Source organism: Heterodontus francisci, chromosome 12 (assembly GCF_036365525.1).
Source record: "Heterodontus francisci isolate sHetFra1 chromosome 12, sHetFra1.hap1, whole genome shotgun sequence".
NCBI classification, from domain to species: Eukaryota; Metazoa; Chordata; class Chondrichthyes; order Heterodontiformes; family Heterodontidae; genus Heterodontus; species Heterodontus francisci.
Window position 1 is genome coordinate 57,866,102 of NC_090382.1, and position 25,206 is coordinate 57,891,307.

At 42.2% G+C, this 25,206-nt stretch overlaps 2 protein-coding genes across 2 annotated transcripts; one reads left to right on the forward strand and one right to left on the reverse strand.

Annotated features, from left to right (window-relative positions):
* Positions 1-313: 313 nt before the first annotated feature.
* nop16 (NOP16 nucleolar protein homolog (yeast)) lies at positions 314-13,399 on the reverse strand. Its single transcript, XM_068043466.1, has 5 exons — positions 13,210-13,399; positions 11,886-11,994; positions 3,158-3,224; positions 2,686-2,792; positions 314-811 (listed from the first exon to the last, which is right to left on the reverse strand). The coding sequence occupies exons 1-5, from the start codon at positions 13,314-13,316 to the stop codon at positions 671-673; spliced, it is 531 nt and encodes a 176-aa protein (XP_067899567.1). The 5' UTR covers positions 13,317-13,399; the 3' UTR covers positions 314-670.
* A 423-nt stretch (positions 13,400-13,822) lies between these two features.
* On the forward strand, positions 13,823-23,846 carry higd2a (HIG1 hypoxia inducible domain family, member 2A). Its single transcript, XM_068043467.1, has 2 exons — positions 13,823-14,012; positions 22,900-23,846. The coding sequence occupies exons 1-2, from the start codon at positions 13,868-13,870 to the stop codon at positions 23,064-23,066; spliced, it is 312 nt and encodes a 103-aa protein (XP_067899568.1). The 5' UTR covers positions 13,823-13,867; the 3' UTR covers positions 23,067-23,846.
* The last annotated feature ends 1,360 nt before the right edge of the window (positions 23,847-25,206 follow it).

A 25,206-nucleotide genomic window follows, 5' to 3' on the forward strand; every position in this document is an offset into this window, starting at 1 on the left:
CCTGATAGCTATAAATTAATCCAAGTGTTCAGTGCTATTCTGGGATTTATGATACTGATTTAAGCATATTTGTTACTTTTGCAAAATCAGCTGCACGTCATCCCTTAGAGACATGAAATTGACTCTACCTGAACTGTAGTATGAAGTTTACAGTTTATTTAAGATTTAATGATGTGAGCTGGGAAATGGGAACACCCTCCACCCCTCATTCATTTTTGGTAGTTAATATCAACATCAACTACCAGGCCAAGTGTAACACAGGCCACATATGGAGGTAAAGCTTTCTTCTAATCAAATATAAAAACTCTCCAAATATTGCTATAAATGCGTATTTTATTATAGTTTTAGATACAAACAGAACTATCAAAATCCATTTGTAAACCTCAAAGAATCATCACATCCAACTGCTATGGTTACTTTTGAACACATTCAATCTTCAGCAAAAAATAATCTTCGATCCACAATTTTAATGATAACAGGCCATACCACTCACTTCTAGGAGTAGAAATTCACAAATAGCTGTTGTCCCTCAAAAGTTACAAGAATAGTCCAAATAGTCCCTTTGCAAAATGGAATGGTATACAAGAACTGAACAACAGAAGAATTCCAGTTCTTAAGGCTGCTAGTGTAGTTGTTGCACACTGTAGCCTGTTAAGAAAAAAATCCAGTCTCAAGATACATCCATCTTTCCTGGCAAAGAAGCAACCAAAACATTGTATTCACTTGGATAAAAACGTTCGTAAGCTTCAATTTTTTTCTTGATCTGATGTGGTGTGTCCTGGTAATAGTTTATCTCATCTCTCGCCATAGCCTAAATGGAGAAATGAACAGCACATGTTCAATGGCTCTGATTTTAAAATAAAATTGCGCTTGTAAATCAGTGCATTGCACTGAACAATATAGATCAAGAAAGTTCAAGTATTCAATCCCTGATCTATACTGAGCAAAAGTGATCTGAGCTACAGCTTTGCTGTGGTGAGTACAGGAAATTGACCAGGGTTTGAGCTACCGATTCCTACCCAAAGTGTTTTCTATGAGGACAGGATTAGATTTAGCCTTGCCCTCCCGTGGTTGAATTGCTTGTTGACTTAACAGAATTTAGGGATGAAAAAAATTTGGCTTATCAAAACTCATCTATTTAATGTCTCAATTCTCTTAGCCTGACAGCCAACTGAATTTCAATGCCCTTAACGTGTTTCTTCTACTACCCTGCCTGGCAGATTAATCAAATTTGTTTCATCAATGCACTTCTTAAACATTCTCTTTTTCATTTCGCCATCTCATATCTATAAAATAACAGTTCCTTGGAGTACAATTGTCTCCTCTCCGTTTCCCTATTAACTTTTGTCTATCCCTCCTATACCCCTCTCTCATGGCACCATGCCTCCTTTCATTTCTCCCCTCTTGGGTACTCTGCCCTCCCAAATTCCAGCCCTTCAGTACTCTGTGACCTACCTACAATTCTGCTGTCATCCCAAGCTTGACTTCCTTTTAGATAAGCCGACAATTTCCCTCATTGCTTCTCCTGGCATCCTTCAAAGGGCTCAATTAGGCACTCTTAACTGCCTCAACCTGCAACTGCCCATCCTACTCTCTCACTGACCTTCCTGCCTATCTCCTCCTTGTCCCACTCACCCCTTCTAGTACTTACCCTATAAATTCCACCCGTGGATCAGCTTTCATTGACGCTCTCCATATCTTTCTCCAGAATGTCCGTTCACTTGTGAACAAGGCTCCCACCACCCACGAGCTCAATGTGAACGATTGCATTGACATCATGGCTTTGATGGAAACCGAGATGAGGGGTGATGACATCAGCCCCTAAATGAAGTCTCCCGCTTGGCTATACATTCCAACACTTGTCCCACCCAGACTGTTGCGGTGACAGTGTGCCTCATCATCAAATCACACCCGGGTCTGTCCCCCGACTCCCGCACAGCAGTTGTTATTAAATTAATTGTAGAATGCTTTTGCCATGTGACAAAACTAAATTTCAGATAAATCCTAATTTTTAAAATGTTTTCTATAATGCAATTTATTTAAAATTTTCTAATTCAGAAAAGAGAGACTCACCTGCAATGGCAGGAGTCACATGCACTGTTAGGCAGTGCCCACCCAGACTGGCCATATGCACAAGGATGTTTTACTATATTCCTGGTAACTATCGGGCTATTGAGTTTTACAATGTTAGATTGTGATATCTGGTATTATTTGACAATATTCAACAAAATTAAGTACTGTGAAACACGAATGCCTTACACTTGCATTTTAACTTAATCTTTTCTTTTTCAAATTTTTTTTTAGAAATGTCAATTGTTGTTTCATTTCTCATACAACTTAAGGCCACAAGTAATGGTGAAAAATAATAAACTGCTGCATGAATGACAATAGATATTTATGTTTCAAAAGTTGTGGACAACTGTTCAATGTTCTCGTTCAAGAAGTGATTTTAGTTTTAGTTTCATCTATCTTTAATTTCAATTTTGTTTTATTGAGAAATTTAGTTTCAATTTTAAATACAGCAACTATTCACTTCCATATATCAAACATAGTATCTCACCAATCAGAAAGTGGTCCCTTGCTTCTGTCAGACTATCTAAGGAGCAATTTTGTTGGTCAGCTTTGTATGCTGCCAACACTATCTTCTGAAACCAGATCAATGTTGCATGAAACTTTTTTTCATACCTTGTAATTGTCCTTGTAGTTTTCAATCATATGCCGCACATAATCAATTAATTCTCTGGAAAGGGTAGACCTTTTCACTTCTGGGAGGCTAGCCTCTGCCTCTAGCTCTGTAATGGAGAAAGATGGGGAGTAGTTTATATTTCACTTTAATAAAACTAAGCAAGACCATTTGTCTATAAATAGGTTCCCACATATGTCAGTTTTATCACTACTTTTATTTATTTATTCAGTATTATATGTACCTAAAGAATTACTATGAATTAAGCATTCCAACAATAAAGTATAAAACAAATTTTCTTGGATTTGTTAGTCTCATCCTCTGCTAATCCACACACAAAAATTAGGTCATAGCCTCCCTGATGGAATCATCAACAGCTGCAAAAGTCAAATAAAGACAGGGAAAAAAAATCTACGATATAGTAATGCTGACATAAGGGCATCTAAAATGAAAAAAAGACAACTGGATACAAACCATTAATGACATATGGCTTAATAACGACGTGTTTTCCATCTGTCGAGGCTGTTTCCATTTTAATTTGCTGTAAAACAAATTAAATGAACAGAGGTAATCATAAGAATAAGTGACATAATATGCCATTATTTGTCTACAACACAATATTTGTAAGCAGATTAGAAAAGAAATGCAGAAATATTGGTTGAATTTGTTCTGAAACTCTTCCCCACTTCATGCATAGAAACAGTACGAAAGATTTGGTTTGTCAAAACCTATGTTTGACACTACAGCTGTACAGATTGGTGCCTATGATACTTCTTACAGTGTGTATATACTGTATACTGAGAAGGGAGAACACTGGTGCAGTATAACATACTTAAGGCCAATTAAGTGTCTCACGCTCTGTCCAAGTGAAAGAAAAGTAATGCCACTAAAAATGTAGGAAAGTCATGCCACTAAAAATGTAGGAAAGTCATGCCACTAAAAATGTTATATGTCCGAATTCCACATCACAACTGTTCAAAGTACATCACCCAAAACCTAAGGTTTAAAGTGAAAACTCAAATTCAGCTACTCAAGTTACATAAAGTTCAAATAATTTGGAGAAGTTATTTTGCACATATTTAATAGAAAATAAGCTGGTTTATATACTTATCACATCTCAGAGAACTCACAATGCACTTCATTTACAATGAACATGCAATGAACTGCTTTGAAGTGCAGTGCAATCATAGATCACAGAAGCATGTACCACTGAGCCTCAGGGGTCACATAAAAATTTAAATCCATGTTTCCATTAACGTGCATACATCAATCTTGGTGTTGAATTAAAATTTATCCACTAATAAGACATGTGCCAGAAAAAGCCCTTTGCAAACTGCCAGGCTCACAACATTCAAACAGAAAAAACCAGGAAGTAAGATACATAAGCACACACAGATTTAGAGTCAAAAGGTAAAAGCAAAATACTGCGGATGCTGGAAATCTGAAATAAAAACAAGAAATGCTGGAACCACTCAGCAGGTCTGGCAGCATCTGTGGAAAGAGAAGCAGAGGTAACGTTTCGGGTCACTGACCCTTCTTCGGAGTTCCGAAGAAGGGTCACTGACCCAAAACGTTAATTCTGCTTCTCTTTCCACAGATGCTGCCAGACCTGCTGAGTGGTTCCAGCATTTAGAGTCAAAAGGTGTTAGGGGCCCAAGTTGGACACCACTAATACAGGTGAATGTCACAGTTATTTTTCACACAAAAATGTCCCACAAACAGTAATGAGATGAATTACCAGTCAAATTGTTTTGGGTGATGTTTGCTAATGTAAATATTTTGGACAGGTTGTTCCTCGAATTGTGCCATGTGTCTTTGAACATCCAACTAAACAGGCAGGTAGAGGCATGATTTAAGGTCTCGTACAAAGGACAGTATTTCTGACAAAGCAGCACTCCCTCGACACCAGAACAAATTGTTAACTTAGATTTATTGCTAAAGTCCTGAAGTAGCACTTTAATCCAGAGGCAGGAGCATTACCAATTGAACCAAGGCAACACTAATAGCAGTTCACAGTTCACAAATCAAGGAGAAAGTAGCAGCATTTTGAATAAAATTTCAATAGAGCTACATTAAAGATAAGACTTTTCAGAGATGTGTTAATAAATGTAAAATTTTAAGCTCTGATCTAACATGCACACAGTTAATGCCTTAGTCCAGCTTCAGTCAACCAATATTCCACAACAGTAACTGAAGGGCTGGCAGAGGAACAGTAAAAATCTTCTACATGCATCTATATGATTTGGCTGTGAAGAAGTAAAAAAAATGATTATCCACTCATCTATCTTTCCACTTGGAAGAGAATTGCATTGGAAGCGGCAATTAAAATGGATTTTTTTTTAAAGTTTAAAGTGGCCCATGATCCAATGAACATCCACTGAAGCCCATGAAATGCAGGATAATTCCATTACTTTTCAGCATAGCTGGTACAGGTCTGCCTCCACATAAAGGAGAAGCTAGTAAAAACAAGTGTTCTTGTTTTGCAACACTTTCAACAACATGGCAGATCAAAAGAATACAAATTAGGAAGGTTATATCTTTCTATAAAAACCAAGACCAGGATTTTCCTTTGAAATGGTGGCAGGATAGCATCAAAGGAGGAAGAAAATTGCTGTCAGTCAGGCCTACCACTGTTTAATGCCTGGTCTGTATTTTCCTACCTGCTGTTCCTATCGATACCACCACTGACCTCTCATTCTATATAAAAGGTAGCAGCGGAAGGGCCAAGGTCCCCAGTGAACTAGCCCCTGTCCACCTGTGTTACAGCCACTTCACAGGGCTGCCATGGAAAGACAGCAGTAGGCTCTGGGAAGCAGCAGTAACTGCCTTAAAATGCCTCCATTATGCCTTCAACACTCAGCTGCTGAAGGCACTGGTCATGGCTGAGGCCTTCTGTGGGACAGTTAGGCCGATCTTTAGCATGTATCAGCCCCTTTAAAACAAGTCTCTTATCGTCCCCTCTAGTGTTGTAGCAGCACTTCCACTGCAACACCGTCTCATTCCCATCTTCGTACTGTGGAACTCTCTCAGTGTTAGGACCCGCTGTGCACCTCTTATGAACTCCACCCCAGAGAAATATGTATGCACTAATATAAAAGCAATACTGTGTATGCTGGAAAAACTTAGGTCAGACAGCATCTGTGGCGAGAAAAACAGAGTTGATGTTAAGGTCACTCCCCAAACACTCCTTTTAAGTGAAACCGTGATTTCCTTGTACTTCTTTCAATTTAGTATACTGTATTCGCTGTTCATAATGTGGTCTCCTCTACATTGGGGAGACTAAACAAAGACTGGGTGAGCGCTTTGTGGAATAGCTCCATTCAGTCTGCAAGTGCAATCCTGAGCATCCTGTCACTTGTCATTTTAATTCTCCACCTTGCTCCCACTCTGAACTTTCTGTCTTTGGCCTACTACAGTGTTCCAATGAAATTCATGAAACAGCACCTCATCTTTTGGGCACTTTACAACCTTCTGGATTCAATACAGAGTTCAATAATTTTAGATCATAACCTCTGCCCCCATTTTTTCGTGTTTTTATTTGTTGGTTTTGTGTTTGGACAGCTGCTATCCTGCCATTCACACCTCATCCAGTCACAGCTTTTGTTTCTTTACTTGTCCCATTACAACTCCCCTTGGCTTTGTACCATGAAACCTTTTGTCATTTAATCTCTCCTGCCCTCCACCCTATCACTGACCTACCTTTCCTTTTGTTGTTCTTCCACCACCCCACCCCCCCCCAAACTTTCAGTTGCTCAAAATCTATTACATTTTTGCCAGTTCTGATGAAAGGTCACAGACCTGAAATGTTAACTGTTTTTCTCTCCACAGATGATGCCTGACCTACAGAGTTTTTCCAGCTTTTTCTGTTTTTGTTCCAGGGAAATGTGGGTGTTTGAAAGGTGTGTGGCCATAGTGCAGAAGAGAGTTTTTGGTGCCCTTCAATAGAGCGGAGTACGACAAAGTGTTATTTTAATAAGGTCGACAGCGTGTTGGTGCCGAGGATGGACAAGGAAGAAAGGGACAAACTGCTTTGAACCTTACTTGGCTTGCCCTGGTCAAGCCAATGAACTTCTGACATTGCTGTGCAGTCCTCAGCATAAGGGAGTCGACTTCATGTCTGGGGCGACCTCACTCCAGCACACCCAAGAGTCTGTCCCTCCTGTCTGCCACCTTTTTTAGGAAAGCTTGCAGGTCAGCACTTGGGTAACTACCTACCCACCCTCTCATGACATCTCCAAGCACAGATGGCTTGTGACCAGTCATTGGTCTCACAAGAGACAACTTCATCTGAAGTTGGGAGATGCTCCGAGTGGCTCAAATACAAACACATCAAGAAAATGGGGCGGCACAGTGGCGCAGTGGTTAGCACCGCAGCCTCACAGCTCCAGGGACCCGGGTTCGATTCCGGGTACTGCCTGTGTGGAGTTTGCAAGTTCTCCCTGTGTCTGCGTGGGTTTTCTCCGGGTGCTCCGGTTTCCTCCCACAAGCCAAAAGACTTGCAGGTTGATAGGTAAATTGGCCATTATAAATTGTCACTAGTATAGGTAGGTGGTAGGGAAATATAGGGACAGGTGGGGATGTTTGGTAGGAATATGGGATTAGTGTAGGATTAGTATAAATGGGTGGTTGATGTTCGGCACAGACTCGGTGGGCCGAAGGGCCTGTTTCAGTGCTGTATCTCTAAAAAATCTCAGGAGCATCCCCCCCCCATTCATCCTCCAAGTGCTCTGATGAAGAATACTGTCTTTATATACGCTATGCACTTTTGCATTAAAACTTCCTGGGGCCGAACCTTCTCAAAGCACTATCACACCACATCTGATTTTTTTGAAAATAAACTTTGTTATGACCAGGTGAAAAATGTGTCTAGGGGGTCTGTTACTATCTTCACCTGTTTTTTTAAAACACAGTGTGTTTTGAGCTCCCCTTTTATGAGTCCTTGTTCACAGTTTCCAATTGAGCTCCCCTTTTTGTGAATCCTTGTCCACAACTTTCCAATTATAACGGCAAAGAAATGAGCACATACAGGCTTTCTGGGGTTTAAAGAAGAAAGATGAAATTTATTAAACCTTAAACTTAAACTCCAATACGGTTAACGCCTACGGATATACGACATGCCCATGCTAGCATGCACACGCGATACACACATGCAAATAGGGACAGAAAAGAGCAGAAGAAAAGATAAGTAGAACAGTTTCAGGCAATATCTTGTTACTGTTTCTTGAGCTTGCTGTAGTCCTTGATTGAAGATATTGGCCGGGATTTCACATTGGGCGGACGGGAGCCGGCCACCGACTGAAAAGCCGGTGGCAAACCCGCTTCCGCCTCGCCTGGGGATCCGACCCGCATCTTACAGGTCCCTAGGCTTTAATTGTTCTGAGGCGGAACTTCCATCCGCTTCATTGAGCTGCCATCCAATCAACGGGCCAGCAGCTCTCAGTCCCAGCAGCACCACTGGGAGCGGTGGCCACTGCAGCCCAGCGTGCACAGAAGATGCCTGGGAGCTGGGAAGGCAGGTAAGTTTTGGTTGCGTCACCAGGGGTAATCGGGCCCCGGCGAGGCAAGGGTGGTCAGTTGGGGGGGGGGGGGGGTTGGGGTAGCAGGGGCGGCCCTTCATCAGGCACCCTGTTCCCAATGAGCAGGGCCCCTCCCCTGGTACACTGAGAGGCCACCTGCTTTTCTCAAGTGGCTTTTCCCTGCTCCAGGACAATCGCTTGCCATGCGTAAAATCCGCGTGGAGGTGGACGAAGGCTCTTAAATGACCGTTAAGCGGCCACTTAAGGGCCTTGTTTGGCCTGTGGCGGGCGGGCTGTTTTCCGCCCCCCCGCCTTACGTAAAGAGGGGCAGAGGCAGCAGCAGGTCGGGAAAGCCTCCTGGAGCCTCCCGCTCCATTTTACGCCACACCCCCTCCCCGCCACCATCCGGCTCATTGGGGTGGCGTAAAACTCCGGCCATGGTCTTGTGTTTCATTGGGGCCCAGTATTCTTCGTAAACCTTGTTCAAGTAGGAGATTTTTCTGAGTTTACGTGTCTTCACAAGATTCAGTTCCGTGGGAAAGAGATGGAGCAAGCAGATAGGAGAGGAGGCAATTCTTGTTTCAGTTCCAGGAGAGATCTTCACTCCATGAGCACACGGCTTTGTCCGAGTTCAAATCCTTTGTTGGAAGTTTAAATTCTCTGCAACAGCCAGTTAGTCATGTGACTAAAAATGGTGAGACCACTTCTTCTGTGTTTTGGGGAAGCAACGACTGGGTCCCGATTGTATAGTACTAGCAGTGTTGGAACAAATGTCCTTCCAGTCAGGGGCTTACAATTTTAAGTTTTAATGTTCATGTGGCAAAATAATGTGTGCCTCAGTCTTGGCAGGTAGGGGGTTTGCCTGACAACTTGTGCAGGAAACTCTCAGTGCTACTCTCTTTCTGGCACCACAAGAGCACTAAACACTGAGGAAGTTCAGGACCAGAGATTTTAACCCCATCATCCTACCACAAAGACCATTCCTGGTATGTCCTGAAGCTGCTGTTTATTATAATGTACCTACATCCCTGAAGTGGTGGTTTAATTTGTAATTGTACTCCAAATGAATCTTTTTTATTGTACATAGTATTTGTACACTTCTACAATGTCCCCTCTCTCCCATCTTTCAAGGTTGAAGAATCAGTTTTTCTAACCTTTCCTCATTACTCAGTCCTCTGACACAGCTTTGTGACCCTTCTCTGCACCACTTTGAGGATTCCTGTGCTTCAATGAACAGAACTGAAGGCAGTATCAAGGTGTGGTCTGAGTAAAACACTACACAGCTTCAGCATAGTGGCCTCAGACTTGCATTCTAATTAAGGAACGCAAGAATAGGAGTAGGCCAGTCCGCCCCTTAAGCCTGCCACCATGGAAGTAAATTGTGGCTAGTCTGTACATCAACATCATTTATCCGCCTTTGCACCCTATCCATGATACGCTATTTTACAAATATCGAGCAATTCTCAGTCTTGAAAATTTCAGTTGACCCAGCATCCATAGTTTTTTGCAGGAAGATTTCAACTATCTTTTGCATGAAAAAGTGCTTCCCAATTTCATTCCTAAATGCCTAGTTCTAATTTTGCTTTCCTGTTCAGCATTGCGCACAAGAAAGAGGTTTCCTGTAAGGAACGCATCAAATCACTATCATTTTAAAGACCCCAATTCGATTATTCTTCAATCAACTAAAGGAAATACAAAGTAAGTTCATGCAACCTGGTCTCATAACTTTAATCCCAGGTATCATTTTGGCCGATCTGCTGTGTAACCCCTCCAAGGCCAATGCCCATACTCGAAGTCCATTTAGATAACATTCATATACACTCCCGTGCTAATTGACCTTCTCAAAAAAAATTCAACAAGCCTAATAATTAGGCATCATTCTACCCACCACAAATCCATGCTGACTGCCTGGAGCAGGTTCAATGGTTGCACCTTTTGACTCGGGAAGGAATAATACCACTAAGCAAGCCAAAGGCTCGCATAGTAATTACAGTACTGGATTATTAACCCAGAGGTCATGAATTCAAATCTTATGATGGCAAATTGTGAAAATGAATTCAACAAATCAGATAATTCATAGGCTAATACAAGAAAAAATGGCCACAATAACTACTGGATTGGTGCTAAAAACCCAAATGGCTAATTAATATGATTCAGGGAATACAACTGCTCTTCCTACTTGATCTGACCAACATGTGATTCCAGTCCCATACAACATGCTTGATTCTCAAAGCCTTCAAGTTAACTAGGGATGGGCAATAAATTTTTCCTTGGCAGTGTGGACCAAATCCTAAGAACAAATAAGACCAAACCACTCCCCACTTACTTTCAACAGCACTACTATTGCCAAATTCCCCACCATCAACATTCCTGGGGTCACCACTGACCAGAACCTTATCTAGATCAGCCACATTCACACTTTTGGCTAGAAATTCTGGCAGAGGTGAAGTAATCTGCGAAAGATGACTTGTCTCCTGACTCTCAAAGCCTCTCCCGGCATATTCAAGGTTCAGGTCAGGAACTTGATGGAATAGTCACCACTTAGCTGCAAAGGTGCAGCGCAGCCACAACAACACTTAAGAATCTTGCCACTACCCAGGACAAAGCAGTCTGCCTAATTACTGCCCTTGCTACAGAACTCAAAACTCAGCCCCTCAATCACCAACACACTGTGTCTGGAGTGTGTATTATCTTCTGGATAACAACTCACCAAACTTACCTTAACAGCACAGCAACCCCAGCCCTGCAATCTCTTGCCACAGAGAAAGACAGGAATAGCAAGATCATGGGAACACCTCCTCCAAGTCATACACTAAACTGATTTGGACACATTCCTCCATCATCTCTGGGTGAAGGTTCTGGGATTCCCTACATAATACCAATGTGGGAGCAGCATTGCCACAAGGATGCAGCTGTTTAAGGAGAAAACCAACCACCAGTATCTCAGGGCAACTTGCCACAAGTATTAAATGCAGCTCTGGTAGTGGCTTCTACATCCTGAAACAAGTACAAAACTATAGTAATAAAAACAGAAAGTGATGGAAATACTCAGAAGGGGTGTTGAGGTAGATGATCAGCCATGATCTAATTGAATGGCAGAGCAGGCTCGACAGGTTGAATGGCCTACTCCTGATCCTATGTCTGGCAGCATCTGTGGAGAAAGAGTTAATGTTTCAGGTCAATGACCTTTCAGCAGAACATATCTGTTGAAAGGTCATCGACCTGAAGCATTAACTCTGTTTCTCTCTCAAAAGATGCTGCCAGACCTGCTGAGTATTTCTAATATTTTCAGTTTTTATTTCAGGTTTCCAGCATCCACAGTACTTTGCTTTTGTACGAAACTATAGTTTAGGATTTTCTAATGTCCACTTGAGATGTCATTTCATCAAAATGGTCAAGCAGCTTGAAACTATGCTGTAATTTTCATATAGGTGATCTTCAAGTTTAGTCTAAGAATCAATTGCATTATTTTGCAAATTAACAACATAAGCGGGAATATGTAGGTGAGAATATTCTCTTCATTATAGGCACAAGCAATAAATCACTATGAATGTTATGCAGTCAGGTCATCATGGAAAACTCATCATATTCTACAGTTCTATGTCAAGCACCTGAAATCTTTGTAGTGTGTGTGTCAGTGAGTAGACAATTTTTTAGCATTAATGCAGAATCAAAGTAATACACACCTTGTTCTTCTTAATGGGAATTGTACGGTTTGGGTCAGATGCTAAACCCATGTCAGCTAGATTCTGAGCAACTGATTTCTTGATGTTCCATGCTTTTCTTATCTGTGCACTTAAAAGAAAAATCTTCAATTAAACACTTTGCTCAATTAAACTCTTTAAGTCATCATTTGTAGAACTTTACACTGAAAAATACTATCTGAAGCATTCCAGCACAATAATTTAGTGACCACTGCAAATAAGCAATGTAACAGAGTAACTTATTTAAGAGCAAACAAAATGTTTCACCAACCCTACTAGGAAAGTACAGGACCAGAAAGTACTCTGAAATCTATCTGGCCAGTTCCAACAATAAATTGAACACACCCTCAAATAGCTAATCAATTCTTCCTTAAAATTTTCCCAGCAGTATCTACCAATATTACCTTGCTAGTCAATTCCACACATTCACCACCTTCTATATCAGGTAGTTAAATCTAAATATCTGTGTACCGTGGAATTTGTGGCAATATTGAACTCATTAATCAATTTCTCTATTTCCTTAGGAATTTTGAATAAAATCTCACCGAAGCATTTTCTCCAAAGTAAGCAACCCCGAGCTCTTTAACTCCCCCCCCCCCACACACATCACTGTTGCCTCAAGTTAAGATATCAGTTTAGTTGCCCAATTCTTCACTGCTGCCAGTGCCTGGATATTTTTGCGATAATAGGACGATGTGATTGGACAAGTCCCACTCCAAAGGTCTGAGCATAAAATGTAGGCTGACACTCCACTGTAGTATTGAGATAGAATTTACAGCCACATGTGCCTCCTCCCACTGTTTACTTCATCATACCCAATGAACGCATCTGTGTATTCCTTTCTCTCTCGTGAAAATATCTCGTTTCCCTTTAAATGGTCTGTGTTGAAAACAATGTTGGAGTAAGACACCTGGGAATGCCTTCCTTTCTTTACCATCTGATTCAAATATGGCACCTCTGACAATGTAGCACTCCCTCAATATTGTACTGAGGGAACTCATTCCACTGACTCAGAGGTGAGGGGTGGTGCCGGCTAAACCATGCTAACACAGCGAAAGAAGCCAGACGACGGAAGAGGAAATGATTAAGAAGTACAACTGCTACCCGGGAATTACTTTGAATAAACCGGCAAGGGCCATTGTCATCTTCTGATTGCTCAACGTGTGATGAAAGTTTCCATATATTATATGAAAGTTTCCACTACTTTTGGAAAGGTTCCTGCAGCGACTATCCCTGCGGAGGGGAAGTACGTGTTGCAGCAGGTTCCTGGCTGCCTGGGAGCGGCCCCAGCCCCACTTACACTCACCACTCGATCCGCGGCGCCGCTTTCTTCAGCATTTTCCGTTTCAGCTTTTTCCGATCAGATTTATAATCAAACTTCTTCCTCCTGGTTTTCCCTTTTGCTTTCGGCATTTTCCAGCAAATGTCCGCTCAACTTCAGCAACGTGCCTCACCCCCGCCTCAACTGTGACCTCTGACCTTCCTGGTCGACCAGCGTCATAATTGCAATTTATTAGGAATAAAAATTAGATTTGTGCTACCAATGATTATTAATCTTCCTAATACTTTTTTTGATTAAATGATTCAGTTATAAGATAATACGATGACAATAAGCCCACCGTTTCTACTGATGGTGGTGCGATTGGCTGTCAATCACAGATTGAGGCCCTGCCTTTGCTCCTAATAGGAGGGAGTGGCTGTCAATCACAGGTTAAAGCCCTGTCTTTGCTCGTGATAGGAGGGAATGGCTGTCAATCACAGGTTAAGGCCCTGCCTTTGCTCCTAATAGGAGGGAGTGGCTGTCAATCACAGGTTAAAGCCCTGTCTTTGCTCGTGATAGGAGGGAATGGCTGTCAATCACAGGTTAAGGCCCTGCCTTTGCTCCTAATAGGAGGGAGTGGCTGAAGCCGCGCCTTCATTGTGGTCACATGTCCTGGTTCCCGGAGTAGCGGAAGCTGATAAGAATGAAGTCGCTTGCTGCAGTTTCGGTGCTCGATTTAACGAAGCCTCCGGATATCGAGGGTTTTACCTCAATCCCCAAACCCAAGGAGGAAGGGTTTCGAGACAAGTTTATCAGGAAAACGAAGGAGAATCCGTTTGTGCCAATCGGTGAGCGGGTTCCCTGGGGCAGTACAGGAGTTTAGATTAATGAGGCTAGGTGAAAGTAATTGGGTCATGACGTTGGGGAAAAAGGGCCCATTAAAACTATAATTAATCTTCAAGCAAAAGGAAGAGCTCCAAACTGAACTCTGGTTGACAGTTGAATTGACATACAGAGTTGAAATTGGTTGTTAAAAGATCAGTATGCACCTTTGTACTTTACGTATTGAGTTTATTAACTTTTCTTCATGACGCTGATCTCACGGTTCTAATTGTTTTTCAAAATATCATAACTTTTTAAATATATTGGCCAGTCTCTCTTATAATACATCTATTAGACTGTAAAAATACAAATTTATACAGGCCGAATCTGAGGAACAAAATTATCATCCTACAGGTGACTGGAAAAATTGGCCCAATTTAACTTTCCATCTTGTACATTACGTTCCTTAGCTTAACCATAGTGATGATTGTTCTCATTCAGCATTGCTATAGAATTTGTTTTGTGATGGTCTTTTATAACAATTTTAATATCCATTATAAAACTATTGCTCAAAGTATGCAGCAGTAAAAGAAAATTATATCAATGCTTGCAGCGATCAAACTCAGATTTTAGTGCCCTACTGCCACACAGTGCCTAATCTCTAAAATTTATAGAATCAGATGGTTACAGCACAGGAGTGTCCTGTCTATGCTGGCTCTCTGCCAGAGCAAGTCAACTAGTTCCATTCCCCTGCATTTCCTCGTAGCCCTACAACATTTTTTGTTCTTCGGATAATTATCTAGTTCCCCTTTCCCACATTCTCTCCACCACACTGTCAGGCAGTGCGTTACAGATCCTAACCACTCGCTATGTAAAAAAATGTTTTCCTCATGTCACTCTTTGGTCTTTTGCCAATCGCCTTAAATCAGTGACCTTTGGTTCTGAACTCGTTTGCCAGTTTATTCCCCTGTACTTTGTCCAGACCCCTCATGATTTTGAGCACCTCCATCAAATCTCCTCTCAACCTTCTAAGGAGAACAGCTCCAGCTGCTGTAATCTGTCCACATCACTGAAGTGCCTCATCCCTGGAACCATTAGAACGAACAAAGAACAGTACAGCACAGGAACAGGCCATTCAGCCCTCCAAGCCTGCGCCGATCTTGATACCTGTCTAAACTTAAAAACGTCTGCACTTCCGGGGTCCGTATCCCTCTATTCCCATCCTATTCATGTATTTGTCAAGATGCCTCTTAAACGTCGCTATCGTACCTGCTTCCACCACCTCCCCGGCAGCAAGTTCCAGGCACTCACCACCCTCTGTGTAAAGAACTTGCCTCACACATCCCCACTAAACTTTGCCCCTCGCACCTTAAACCTATGTCCCCTAGTAACTGACTCTTTCACCATGGGAAAAAGCTTCTGACTATCCACTCTGTCCATGCCACTCATAACTTTGTAGACCTCTATCATGTCGCCCCTCCACCTTCGTCATTCCAGTGAAAACAGTCCGAGTTTATCCAACCTCTCCTCATAGCTAATGCCCTCCAGACCAGGCAACATCCTGGTAAACCTCTTCTGTACCCTCTCCAAAGCCTCCACGTTCTTCTGGTAGTGTGGCGACCAGAATTGCACGCAATATTCTAGGTGTGGCCTAACTAAAGTTCTATACAGCTGCAGCATGACTTGCCAATTTTTATACTCTATGCTCCGACCGATGAAAGCAAGCATGCCGTATGCCTTCTTGACAACCTCATCCACCTGTGTTGCCACTTTCAGTGACCTTTGGACCTGTACACCCAGATCTCTCTGCCTGTCAATACTCCTAAGGGTTCTGCCATTTACTGTATACTTCCCACCTGTATTAGATCTTCCAAAATGCATTACCTCACATTTCTCCGCCCAAGTCTCCAACCGATCTATATCCTGCTGTATCCTCTGACAATCCTCATCACTATCCGCAACTCCACCAACCTTTGTGTCGTCCGCAAACTTACTAATCAGACCAGCTACAGTTTCCTCCAAACCATTTATATATACTACAAACAGCAAAGGTCCCAGTACTGATCCCTGAGGAACACCACTAGTCACAGCCCTCCATTCAGAAAAGCACCCTTCCACTGCTACCCTCTGTCTTCTATGACCGAGCCAGTTCTGTATTTATCTTGCCAGCTCACCTCTGATCCCTTGTGACTTCACCTTTTGTATCAGTCTGCCATGAGGGACCTTGTCAAAGGCTTTACTGAAGTCCATATAGACAACATCCACTGCCCTTCCTTCATCAATCATCTTCGTCATTTCCTCAAAAAACTCAAACGTTAGTGAGACACGACCTCCCCTTCACAAAACCATGCTGTCTCTCGCTAATTTCATTTGTTTCCAAATGGGAGTAAATCCTGTCCAGAAGAATCCTCTCTAATAATTTCCCTACCACTGACTTAAGGCTCAGCGGCCTATAATTTCCTGGATTATCCTTGCTACCCTTCTTAAACAAAGGAACAACATTGGCTATTCTCCAGTCCTCTGGGACCTTACCTGTAGCCAATGAGGATGCAAAGATTTCTGTCAAGGCCCCAGCAATTTCTTCCCTTGCCTCCCTCAGTATTCTGGGGTAGATCCCATCAGGCCCTGGGGACTTATCTACCTTAATGCTTTGCAAGACACCCAACACCACCTCCTTTTTGATAATGAGATGACTGAGACTATCTACACTCCCTTCTCTAGGCTCATCATCCACCAAGTCCTTCTCCTTGGTGAATACTGATGCAAAGTACTCATTTAGTACCTCGCCCATTTCCTCTGGCTCCACACATAGATTCCCTCCTCTGTCCTTGAGTGGGCCAACCCTTTCCCTGGTTACCCTCTTGCTCTTTATATACGTATAAAAAGCCTTGGGATTCTCCTTAATCCTGTTTGCCAATGACTTTTCATGACCCCTTTTAGCCCTCCTGACTCCTTGCTTAAGTTCCATCCTACTGTCTTTATATTCCTCAAGGGCTTCATCTGTTCCCAGCCTTCTAGCCCTTACAAATGCTTCCTTTTTCTTTTTGACTAGGCTCAAATCTTTTCTGCACCCTCTCTAATGCTTTCACATTCTTAGTGTGGTGCCTAGAATTGGACACACCACTCCAGTTGAGGTCGAACCGGTGTTTTATAAAGGTTCATCATAACTCCCTTGCTTTTGTACTCTCCATTTATAAAAGCCAGGATCCCACTTTCTCAGCCTGCCCTGCCACCTTCAATGATTTGTGCTCCTATACCGTCAGATCTCTCTGCTGCTACACCCTCTTTAGAATTGCATCCTTTATTTTATATTGCCTTGTGAACTGTGAGGAGCATAGTGTAGAACTTCAAAAGGACAGACAAGTTGATGGAATAGGAGGACAGGTGACAGATAAAGATCAATGCAGAGAAATGTGAAGTGACTCCTTTTGGTAGGAAGAATATGGAGAAACAATATAAAATAAAGGGCACAATTCTAAACTGGGTGCAGGAGCAGAGGGACCTGGGTGTGGATGTGCACAAGTCATTGAAGGTGACAGGACAGGTTGAGAGAGCAGTTAATAAAGCATACAGTATCCTGGCATTATTAATACCTGCATAGAGTACAAGAGCAAGGAGGTTATGGTGAACTTGTATAAGACACTAGTTCTACCTCAGCTGGAGTATTGCATCCAGTTCTGGGCGGCGCACTTTAGGAAAGATGTGAACGCATTGGAGAGAGTGCAGAAAAGATTCACGAGAATGGTTCCAGGGATGAGGAACTTCAGTTATGAAGATAGAGAAGTTAGGGCTGTTTTCTTTGGAGAAAAGAAGCTGAGAGGAAATTTGATAGTGATTCAAAATCTTGAGGGGTCTGGACAGAGTAGATCGAGAGAAACTGTTCCCACTCGCAAAAGGATCGAGAACAAGAGGGCACAGATTTTAAGAAATTGGTAAAAGAAGCAAAAGCGACAAAGTAAAACTTTTTTGTGCAGAGTGGTTAGGTCTGGAATGCACAGCCTGGGTGTGGTGGAGGCATGTTCAATTGAAGCATTCAAAAGGGAATTAGACTGCTATATGAAAAAGAAGAACGTGCAGGGTTACAGGGAGAAGGTAGGGAAATAGCACTAATTGAATTGCTCATTCGAAGAGTCAGTCCAGACACAATAAGAACATACGAATTAGGAGCAGGAGTAGGCCACTCGAACCCTCGAGCCTGCACCGCCATTCAATAAGTTCATGGCTGAACTGATTACAAAACATTTCCACCTACCCCCGAAAACCTTCCACTCCCTTGCTCATCAAGAATCTATCTACTTCTGTCTTAAAAATATTCAAAGACTCTGCTTCCACTGCCTTTTGAGGAAAAGAATTCCAAAGACTCACGCCCCTCAGAAAAAATTTCTCCTCATCTGTCTTAAATGGACGACCCCTTATTTTTAAACAGTGACCACTAGTTCTAGATTCTCCCACAAGGGGAAACATTGTTTCTACATCTACCCTGTCAAGACCCCTCAGGATCTTGTATGTTTTAATCAAGTTGCCTCTTGCTCTTCTAAATTCCAGTGGATTCATGCCTAGCCTGTCCAATCTTTCCGCATAAGACAGCGCACCCATTCCAGGTTTAGTCTAGTAAACCTTCTCTGTACTGCCTCCAACACATTTACATCCTTCCTTAAATAAGGAGACCAGTACTGTACACAGTACTCCAGATGTGGTCTCGCCAATGCCCAGTATAGCTGAAGCATAAGCTCCCTACATCTGTATTCAATTCCCCTCGCGATAAAAGATAACATCCCATAAGCTTTCCTAATTACGTGCTGTTCCTACATACTAACCTTTTGTGATTCATGTACTAGGACACCAGATCCCTCTGCATCTGAGCTCTGCAATCCCTCACCATTTAGATAATATGCTTTTTTATTCTTCCTGCCAAAGTGGACAATTTCACACTTTCCCGCATGATACTCCATTTGCCAGGTCTTTGCCCACTCATTTAACCTATATCCCTTTGTAGCCTCCTTATGTCCTCTTCACAAGTTACTTTCCTGCCCATCTTTGTGTCATCAGCAAATTTAGCAACCATACCTTCATTCCCTTCTTCCAAGTCATTTATATAAATTGTAAAAAGTTGAGGCCCCAGGACAGATCCCTGTTGCAGACCACTCGTTACATCTGGCCAACCAGAAAGTGACCCATTTATGCCTACTTCCCTGGTGATTGCAATTTTCTCAAGTTCCTCCCTCCCTTCCATTTCCTGACTTGCACCTAATACTGGGATGTTACTTGCATCCTCAATGGTGAAGACCGATGCAAAATTTCTGTTCATCTGCCATCTCTTATTATCCAATATTAATTCCCCAGGATCACTTTATAGGACCCATGCTCACTTTGTTAACACCTTTTAAAAATTTTTTTATTTTTTATTCATTCATGGGATTTGGCTGTCGCTGGCCAGGCCAGCATTTATTGCCCATCCCTAATTGCCCTTGAGAAGTTGGTGGTGAACTGCCTTCTTGAACCGCTGCAGTCCATTTGGGGTAGGTACACCCACAGTGCTGTTAGGAAGGGAGTTCCAGGATTTTGACCCAGCAACAGTGAAGGAATGGCGATATAGTTCCAAGTCAGGATGGTGTGTGACTTGGAGGGGAACTTGCAGGTGGTGGTGTTCCCATGCATTTGCTGCCCTTGTCCTTCTAGTTGGTAGAGGTTGTGGGTTTGGAAGGTGCTGTCTAAGGAGCCTTGATGCATTGCTGCAGTGCATCTTGTAGATGGTACACACTGCTGTCACTGTGCATCGGTGGTGTAGGGAGTGAATGTTTGTTTGTAGATGGGGTGCCAATCAAGCGGGCTGCTTTGTCCTGGATGGTATCGAGCTTCTTGAGTGTTGTTGGAGCTGCACCCATCCAGGCAAGTGGAGAGTACTCCACCACATTCCTGACTTGTGCCTTGTAGATGGTGGGCAGGCTTTTGGGAGTCAGGAGGTGAGTTACCCGCCCCAGGATTCCTAGTCTCTGACTGGCTCTTGTAGCCACAGTATTTGTATGGCTACTCCAGTTCAGTTTCTGGTCAATGGTAGCCCCAAGGATGTTGATAGTGGAGGATTCAGCGATAGTATACCATAGAATGTCAAGGGGAGATAGTTAGATTCTTGTTGAACATGGTCATTGCCTGACACTTGTGTGGCACGAATGTTACTTGCCACTTGTCAGCCCAAGCCTGGATATTGTCCAGGTCTTGCTGCATTTCTACATGGACTGCATTCACAGCTGGATGCGGCAGGACCGTAGAGCTTAGATCTGATCCATTGGTTATGGGATTGCTTAGCTCTATCGCATGCTGCTTACGCAGTTTGGCACACAGATAGTCCTGTGTTGTAGCTTCACCAGGTTGACCCCTCATTTTGAGGTTTGCCTGGTGCTGCTCCTGGCATGCCCTCCTGCACTCTTCTTTGAACCAGGGTTGGTCTCCTGGCTTGATGGTAATGGTAGAGTGGGAGATATGCCAGGCCATGAGGTTACAGATTATGGTTGAGTACAGTTCTGCTGCTGCTGATGGCCCACAGCGCCTCATGGATACCCAGTTTTGCATTGTGAGATCTGTTTGAAATCTATCCCATTTAGCATGGTGGTAGCGCCATACAACACACTGGAGGGTATCCTCAATTTGAAGGCGGGACTTCGTCTCCACAAGGACTGTGCAGTGGTCACTCCTACCAATAGTGTCATGGACAGATGCATCTGCGGCAGGCAGTTTGGTGAGGATGAGGTCAAGTATGTTTTCCCCTCTTGGTTCCCTCACCACCTGTCGCATGCCCAGTCTAGCAGATATGTCCTTCAGGGCTCGGGCAGTAGTGGTGCTACTGAGCCACTCTTGGTGATCTACATTGAAGTCCCCCACCCAGCGTACATTCTGTACCCTCGACACCTTCCTTGCTTCCTCCAAGTGGTGTTCAACATGGAGGAGTAGTGACTCATCAGCTGAGGGAGGGCGGTAGGTGGTAATCAGCAGGAGGTTTCCTTGTCCATGTTTGATCTGATGCTTTGAGACTTCATGGGGTCCGGAGTCGATGTTGAGGACTCCCAGGGCAACTCCCTCCCTACTGTATACCACTGCCACCATCTCTGGTGGGTCTGTCCTGCCCATGGGACAGGACATACCCAGGGATGGTGATGGCAGTGTCTGGGACATTCTGTAAGGTATGATTCCGTGAGTATGACTGTCAGGCTGTTGCTTAACTGGTCTGTGGGACAAGCCCCCAGATGGTAGTAAGGAGGACTTTGCAGGGTCAACAGGGCTGGGTTTGCCATTGTTGTTTCCGGTATCTAGGTCGATGCCGGGTGGTCTGTCCATTTTCTTTCATTTTTATTGACTTCGTAGCGGTTAGATACAACTGCGTAGCTTGCTAGGCCATTTCAGAGGACATGAGAGTCAGCCACATTGCTGTGGGTCTGGAGTCACATGTAGGCCAGACAAGATAAGGACAGATTTCCTTCCCTAAAGGACATTAGTGAACCAGGGTTTTTGCAACAAATTGACAATGGTTTCATGGCCAGCTTTTTAATTTCCAGATTTATTAATTGAATTCAAATTCCACCTTCTACTGTGGTGGGATTTGAACCCATGTCCCCAGAGCAATGCCCTGAGTCTCTGGGTTTAGTCCAGTGACAATACCACTACACCACCACCTCCCCTGTAAAAACTCTCTTTATATTTCTAGCTTTCTCTCAACTCTAATTTTACCTGATCAATCTTTGTCATTCTTTGCTGTTATTAATATTCTGTCCAATCTTCTGACCTACCTCCCAGCTTTGCACAATTATAGGCTTTTTCTTTGAGTTTGTTACTATCTTTATCGGTTTCCATTAACCACGAATGACCGGTCCCGCCCTTGGAATTTTTCTCTCGTTGAAATGTATTCTATGTATTCTGAAATATCCCCTTAATGTCTGCCGCTGCATCTCTATTGCCCTATCGCTTAACCTGATTTGCCAGTTCACTTTAGCTAGCTCCACTTTCATGCCTTCATAATCGCCCTTAAAGTTTAAAATACTAGTCTTGAACCCACTTTTCTCTCCCTCAAACTGAATGTAAAATTCACTGCTTAACTGAGGTCATTAATTAATCCCATCTCATTGCATAATACCAGGTCTGGTATAACCTGCTCTCTGGTTGGCTCCAGAACATATTGTTCCCGGAAATTATCCTGAAAACATTCTATGTACTCATCTAGGCTACCTCTGCCCATCTGATTTTTCCAGTCTACACATAGGTTAAAATCTCCCATAATTATTGCTGTACCTTTGACAAGTTGCCATTATTTATTCCTTTATACCCTGTCCCACAATGTGGTTAATGGTAAGTGGCCTGTACACTGCTCCCACAAGTGACTTCTTGCCTTTAATGATTTCTCTGAACTGTATTTACCTCAAAAGCTCAATCAAGTTGAAGGTCAAATTGTGATTAACTATGTGTTGGCTTTCCTTAATCCACACTTGGTCGAGTGACTTAATTTGGTCCAGTGATGTCAGTTGAATTGTCAGGTTATACGCCAACCTGGAATAACCGTGTTTAGTATGCAATGCTGTAAATGGTGAAAAGTGCTATCATTTGGCTTAAATAATGTAAACTAAAGCTAAGCTGTCAAAACTGCCCTTAAAGCCCAGACAACTGTCATATTCGCAGTTTGCTGGTTATTCATTGTATTTGATGAACCTGGAGATTGAGCAAAGGTGTATTTTAGCATTGCTGCCTCATTGGTGTTGAAGCGGATGACAGAACATAAAGATCTGTTGATTTCAACTTGATTTTTTGCAAATTAATAGGAACACAATTTTAACTTTAGGAATTGCATAAAGCTCCATATGCATGAAGACCAAAACTTGCATGCCCCTGGAATATAGTTTTAAATGTCTTGATTTTTTTCTTTTATAGGAATGTTAGGCACAGCAGGTGCTCTTACCTATGGTTTGATCGCTTTTAAACATGGCAAGACTCGACAATCTCAACTGTTGATGCGTGCACGTATCTTTGCCCAAGGTTTTACTGTTGCTGCTATCCTGGTGGGGGTGGTAGCTACTGCAATGAAGCGCAACGAATAAGTGAATTTTCTGCTATTGGTGTTTGTGCAGGAGCATCTGAAACTGGAAAATGCAAATAAACAAACAGGAAGTTTCTTTTATGGATCCTTTCTAATAAGTATGAATGATTGAAATGGACTCTGGAAATACAATTTCAGCATTCAGTGTTCTGGTGATAAATTTAGGGAGTTTCCAGTACCAAACATTTCAACGAGCAATGTTGGCTACATTATCACTGGCTGTTGCAAAGGAAACCCTTTAATAGTGGATTTGGAACAAGACCAGGATTTCACATCTTGTTTCACATTCTCATTGTACTCCTTTTCCCCCCCGCCCCCACACCACCTTCTCCATCTACACTTTCTTTTGCCATACATAATTTGCACACCTCGATAGAGCAGTAAAACTTTTGGCTCCTCGTCCTTGCTAATCCATAGCCTGGATGACTTGCTGATTCACCCTATGGAGAAGTGCCAGATGCCCACATTTTTTCACCTTTGCACAATTGTTTGGTTTTGTCTGGTCAAGAAGTGTAGGCATCCTGTTGCCAGCATGCTGCACTCTATATAAAGGCTATAATCAAAATAACTGAGTAGCAAACAGACTAAACTTATCTAACACTGCTGGTAATAGCTTGAGGCCTCCAATGCCTGTGTACCTTTAGATGTCGACTGTATGTTTTATATAAAAATGTATTGTATTTAATCTGTATATTAAAATGTGCTTCAGAAATTGTTTTGAAAGATGTTTGAGGTTATTACAATGGAAATAAAACTAATGTTGAAAGTTTACTACCTTAAATTCAATGCACTGCTTTATTCTATACTGCTGTCAAATTTGTTATCTGCTCATTCAGCAGGACTCATTCTTTGCATCTTGGCACTTCTGAAACAGATGAACTTTGTTTTTGGACATACTAATTTGAGGTTCTTTACACGCAGGACTAAAATGAGAAATTCATTAGGGAGAATATAGCTTGAGTTATGTTTTAAGTAGCAATTTGTTTTTTAAATAACAGCACTGTGGAGCATATGTTACCTTAAAACTGCAACTCTTGCTATCAAAATTAGTTTGTATTTAATTCATTGGTACATAAATCCAGATCTAAGTACCTAGAAAGTTGATGGCTTTAAAGGAAAGATGTGGCAAGGAAAAGTTCAAATGTACCCCAATTCTCAAGCCAACAGATTGAACCATTGATCTTCATGTGAGATACTTTTATCCTCAAATTACCAAGTTTTGAATGAGTGCCTCAGCCAGATGAGTTTTTATTAAATTTCTTAACTGCAAGTCAGCTATACTCAAAGTTCATCTACTTCAGAAGTGCCATGAAGCAAAGAATGGGACTTGCTGAATGGAGCAAGTCACATGCAATCTTCATCTGTGATGGATTAGAATTGTTAATTTACACTATGCTTTGATCATTCAGTAGTGTTAAACAATCAAGTTTTTCACTGACAGTTGGACCCTAACTGGAGTCCAATTAGTGGCTATGAGCCTTATAATACTGTGCACCAATATTGAGATCGGTTGATCACAAATGTCACCAACTGTGAAACAAATGTTGATCTATTATTCCCAATGCTGATTAACCAATCAGCCCAAGTGGTGCTTGTTAATCAGGTCATCTTTGCCACTAACTACCAGACTCTGCATCCTTCCTGGGAACTAAGCTACAAGGTCAGAGCAAATAAATTCTCAATTTATCTAAAACATTTTCATTTGATCAGGATACATTCGTCTAAATGCCATACCAGGCATTAGATTTATCCATTAAGAACTTGGATTTGTATAGATTACAGTAAGGTGGTTAACTTGTTTCAATCTATTGATTGAGTTGATTTTTAACTTGCCTTGCTTGTGAATTTAAAGTTATAAGCTATTGTTAGATAGTGGTCACACTGTGCTGTTAAAATCTGTCATGTATTTCACCAATAGATGGCATCATTATATAACTAGCCAGCCTTCACTGCAGTTCAAGCTTATACTGATAGCTGATTTGTAACAGTGAATATTTTTATTCATTGGTGGATTAAGTGTCACTTTCATTTTATAACTGAGACCAAATCCATTTAAATACATGGAGGTGTAAACATCTTCAATCTAGTTTTTTTTATATATACACCATAGTAGCAAATTCAGCATACTTGCAGGAGGGAGA

Coding starts and splice junctions, on each gene's coding strand:
- nop16 (XM_068043466.1), bottom strand. CDS start 13,316: ATGCCGAAAGCAAAAGGGAAAACCAGGAGGAAGAAGTTTGATTATAAA. Junction 2,793..3,157: donor TAAGCCATATGTCATTAATG/GTTTGTATCCAG, acceptor TCTCCATTACAG/AGCTAGAGGCAGAGGCTAGC. Junction 812..2,685: donor ACTACAAGGACAATTACAAG/GTATGAAAAAAA, acceptor TTCTCCATTTAG/GCTATGGCGAGAGATGAGAT.
- higd2a (XM_068043467.1), top strand. CDS start 13,868: ATGAAGTCGCTTGCTGCAGTTTCGGTGCTCGATTTAACGAAGCCTCCG. Junction 14,013..22,899: donor GAATCCGTTTGTGCCAATCG/GTGAGCGGGTTC, acceptor TTTCTTTTATAG/GAATGTTAGGCACAGCAGGT.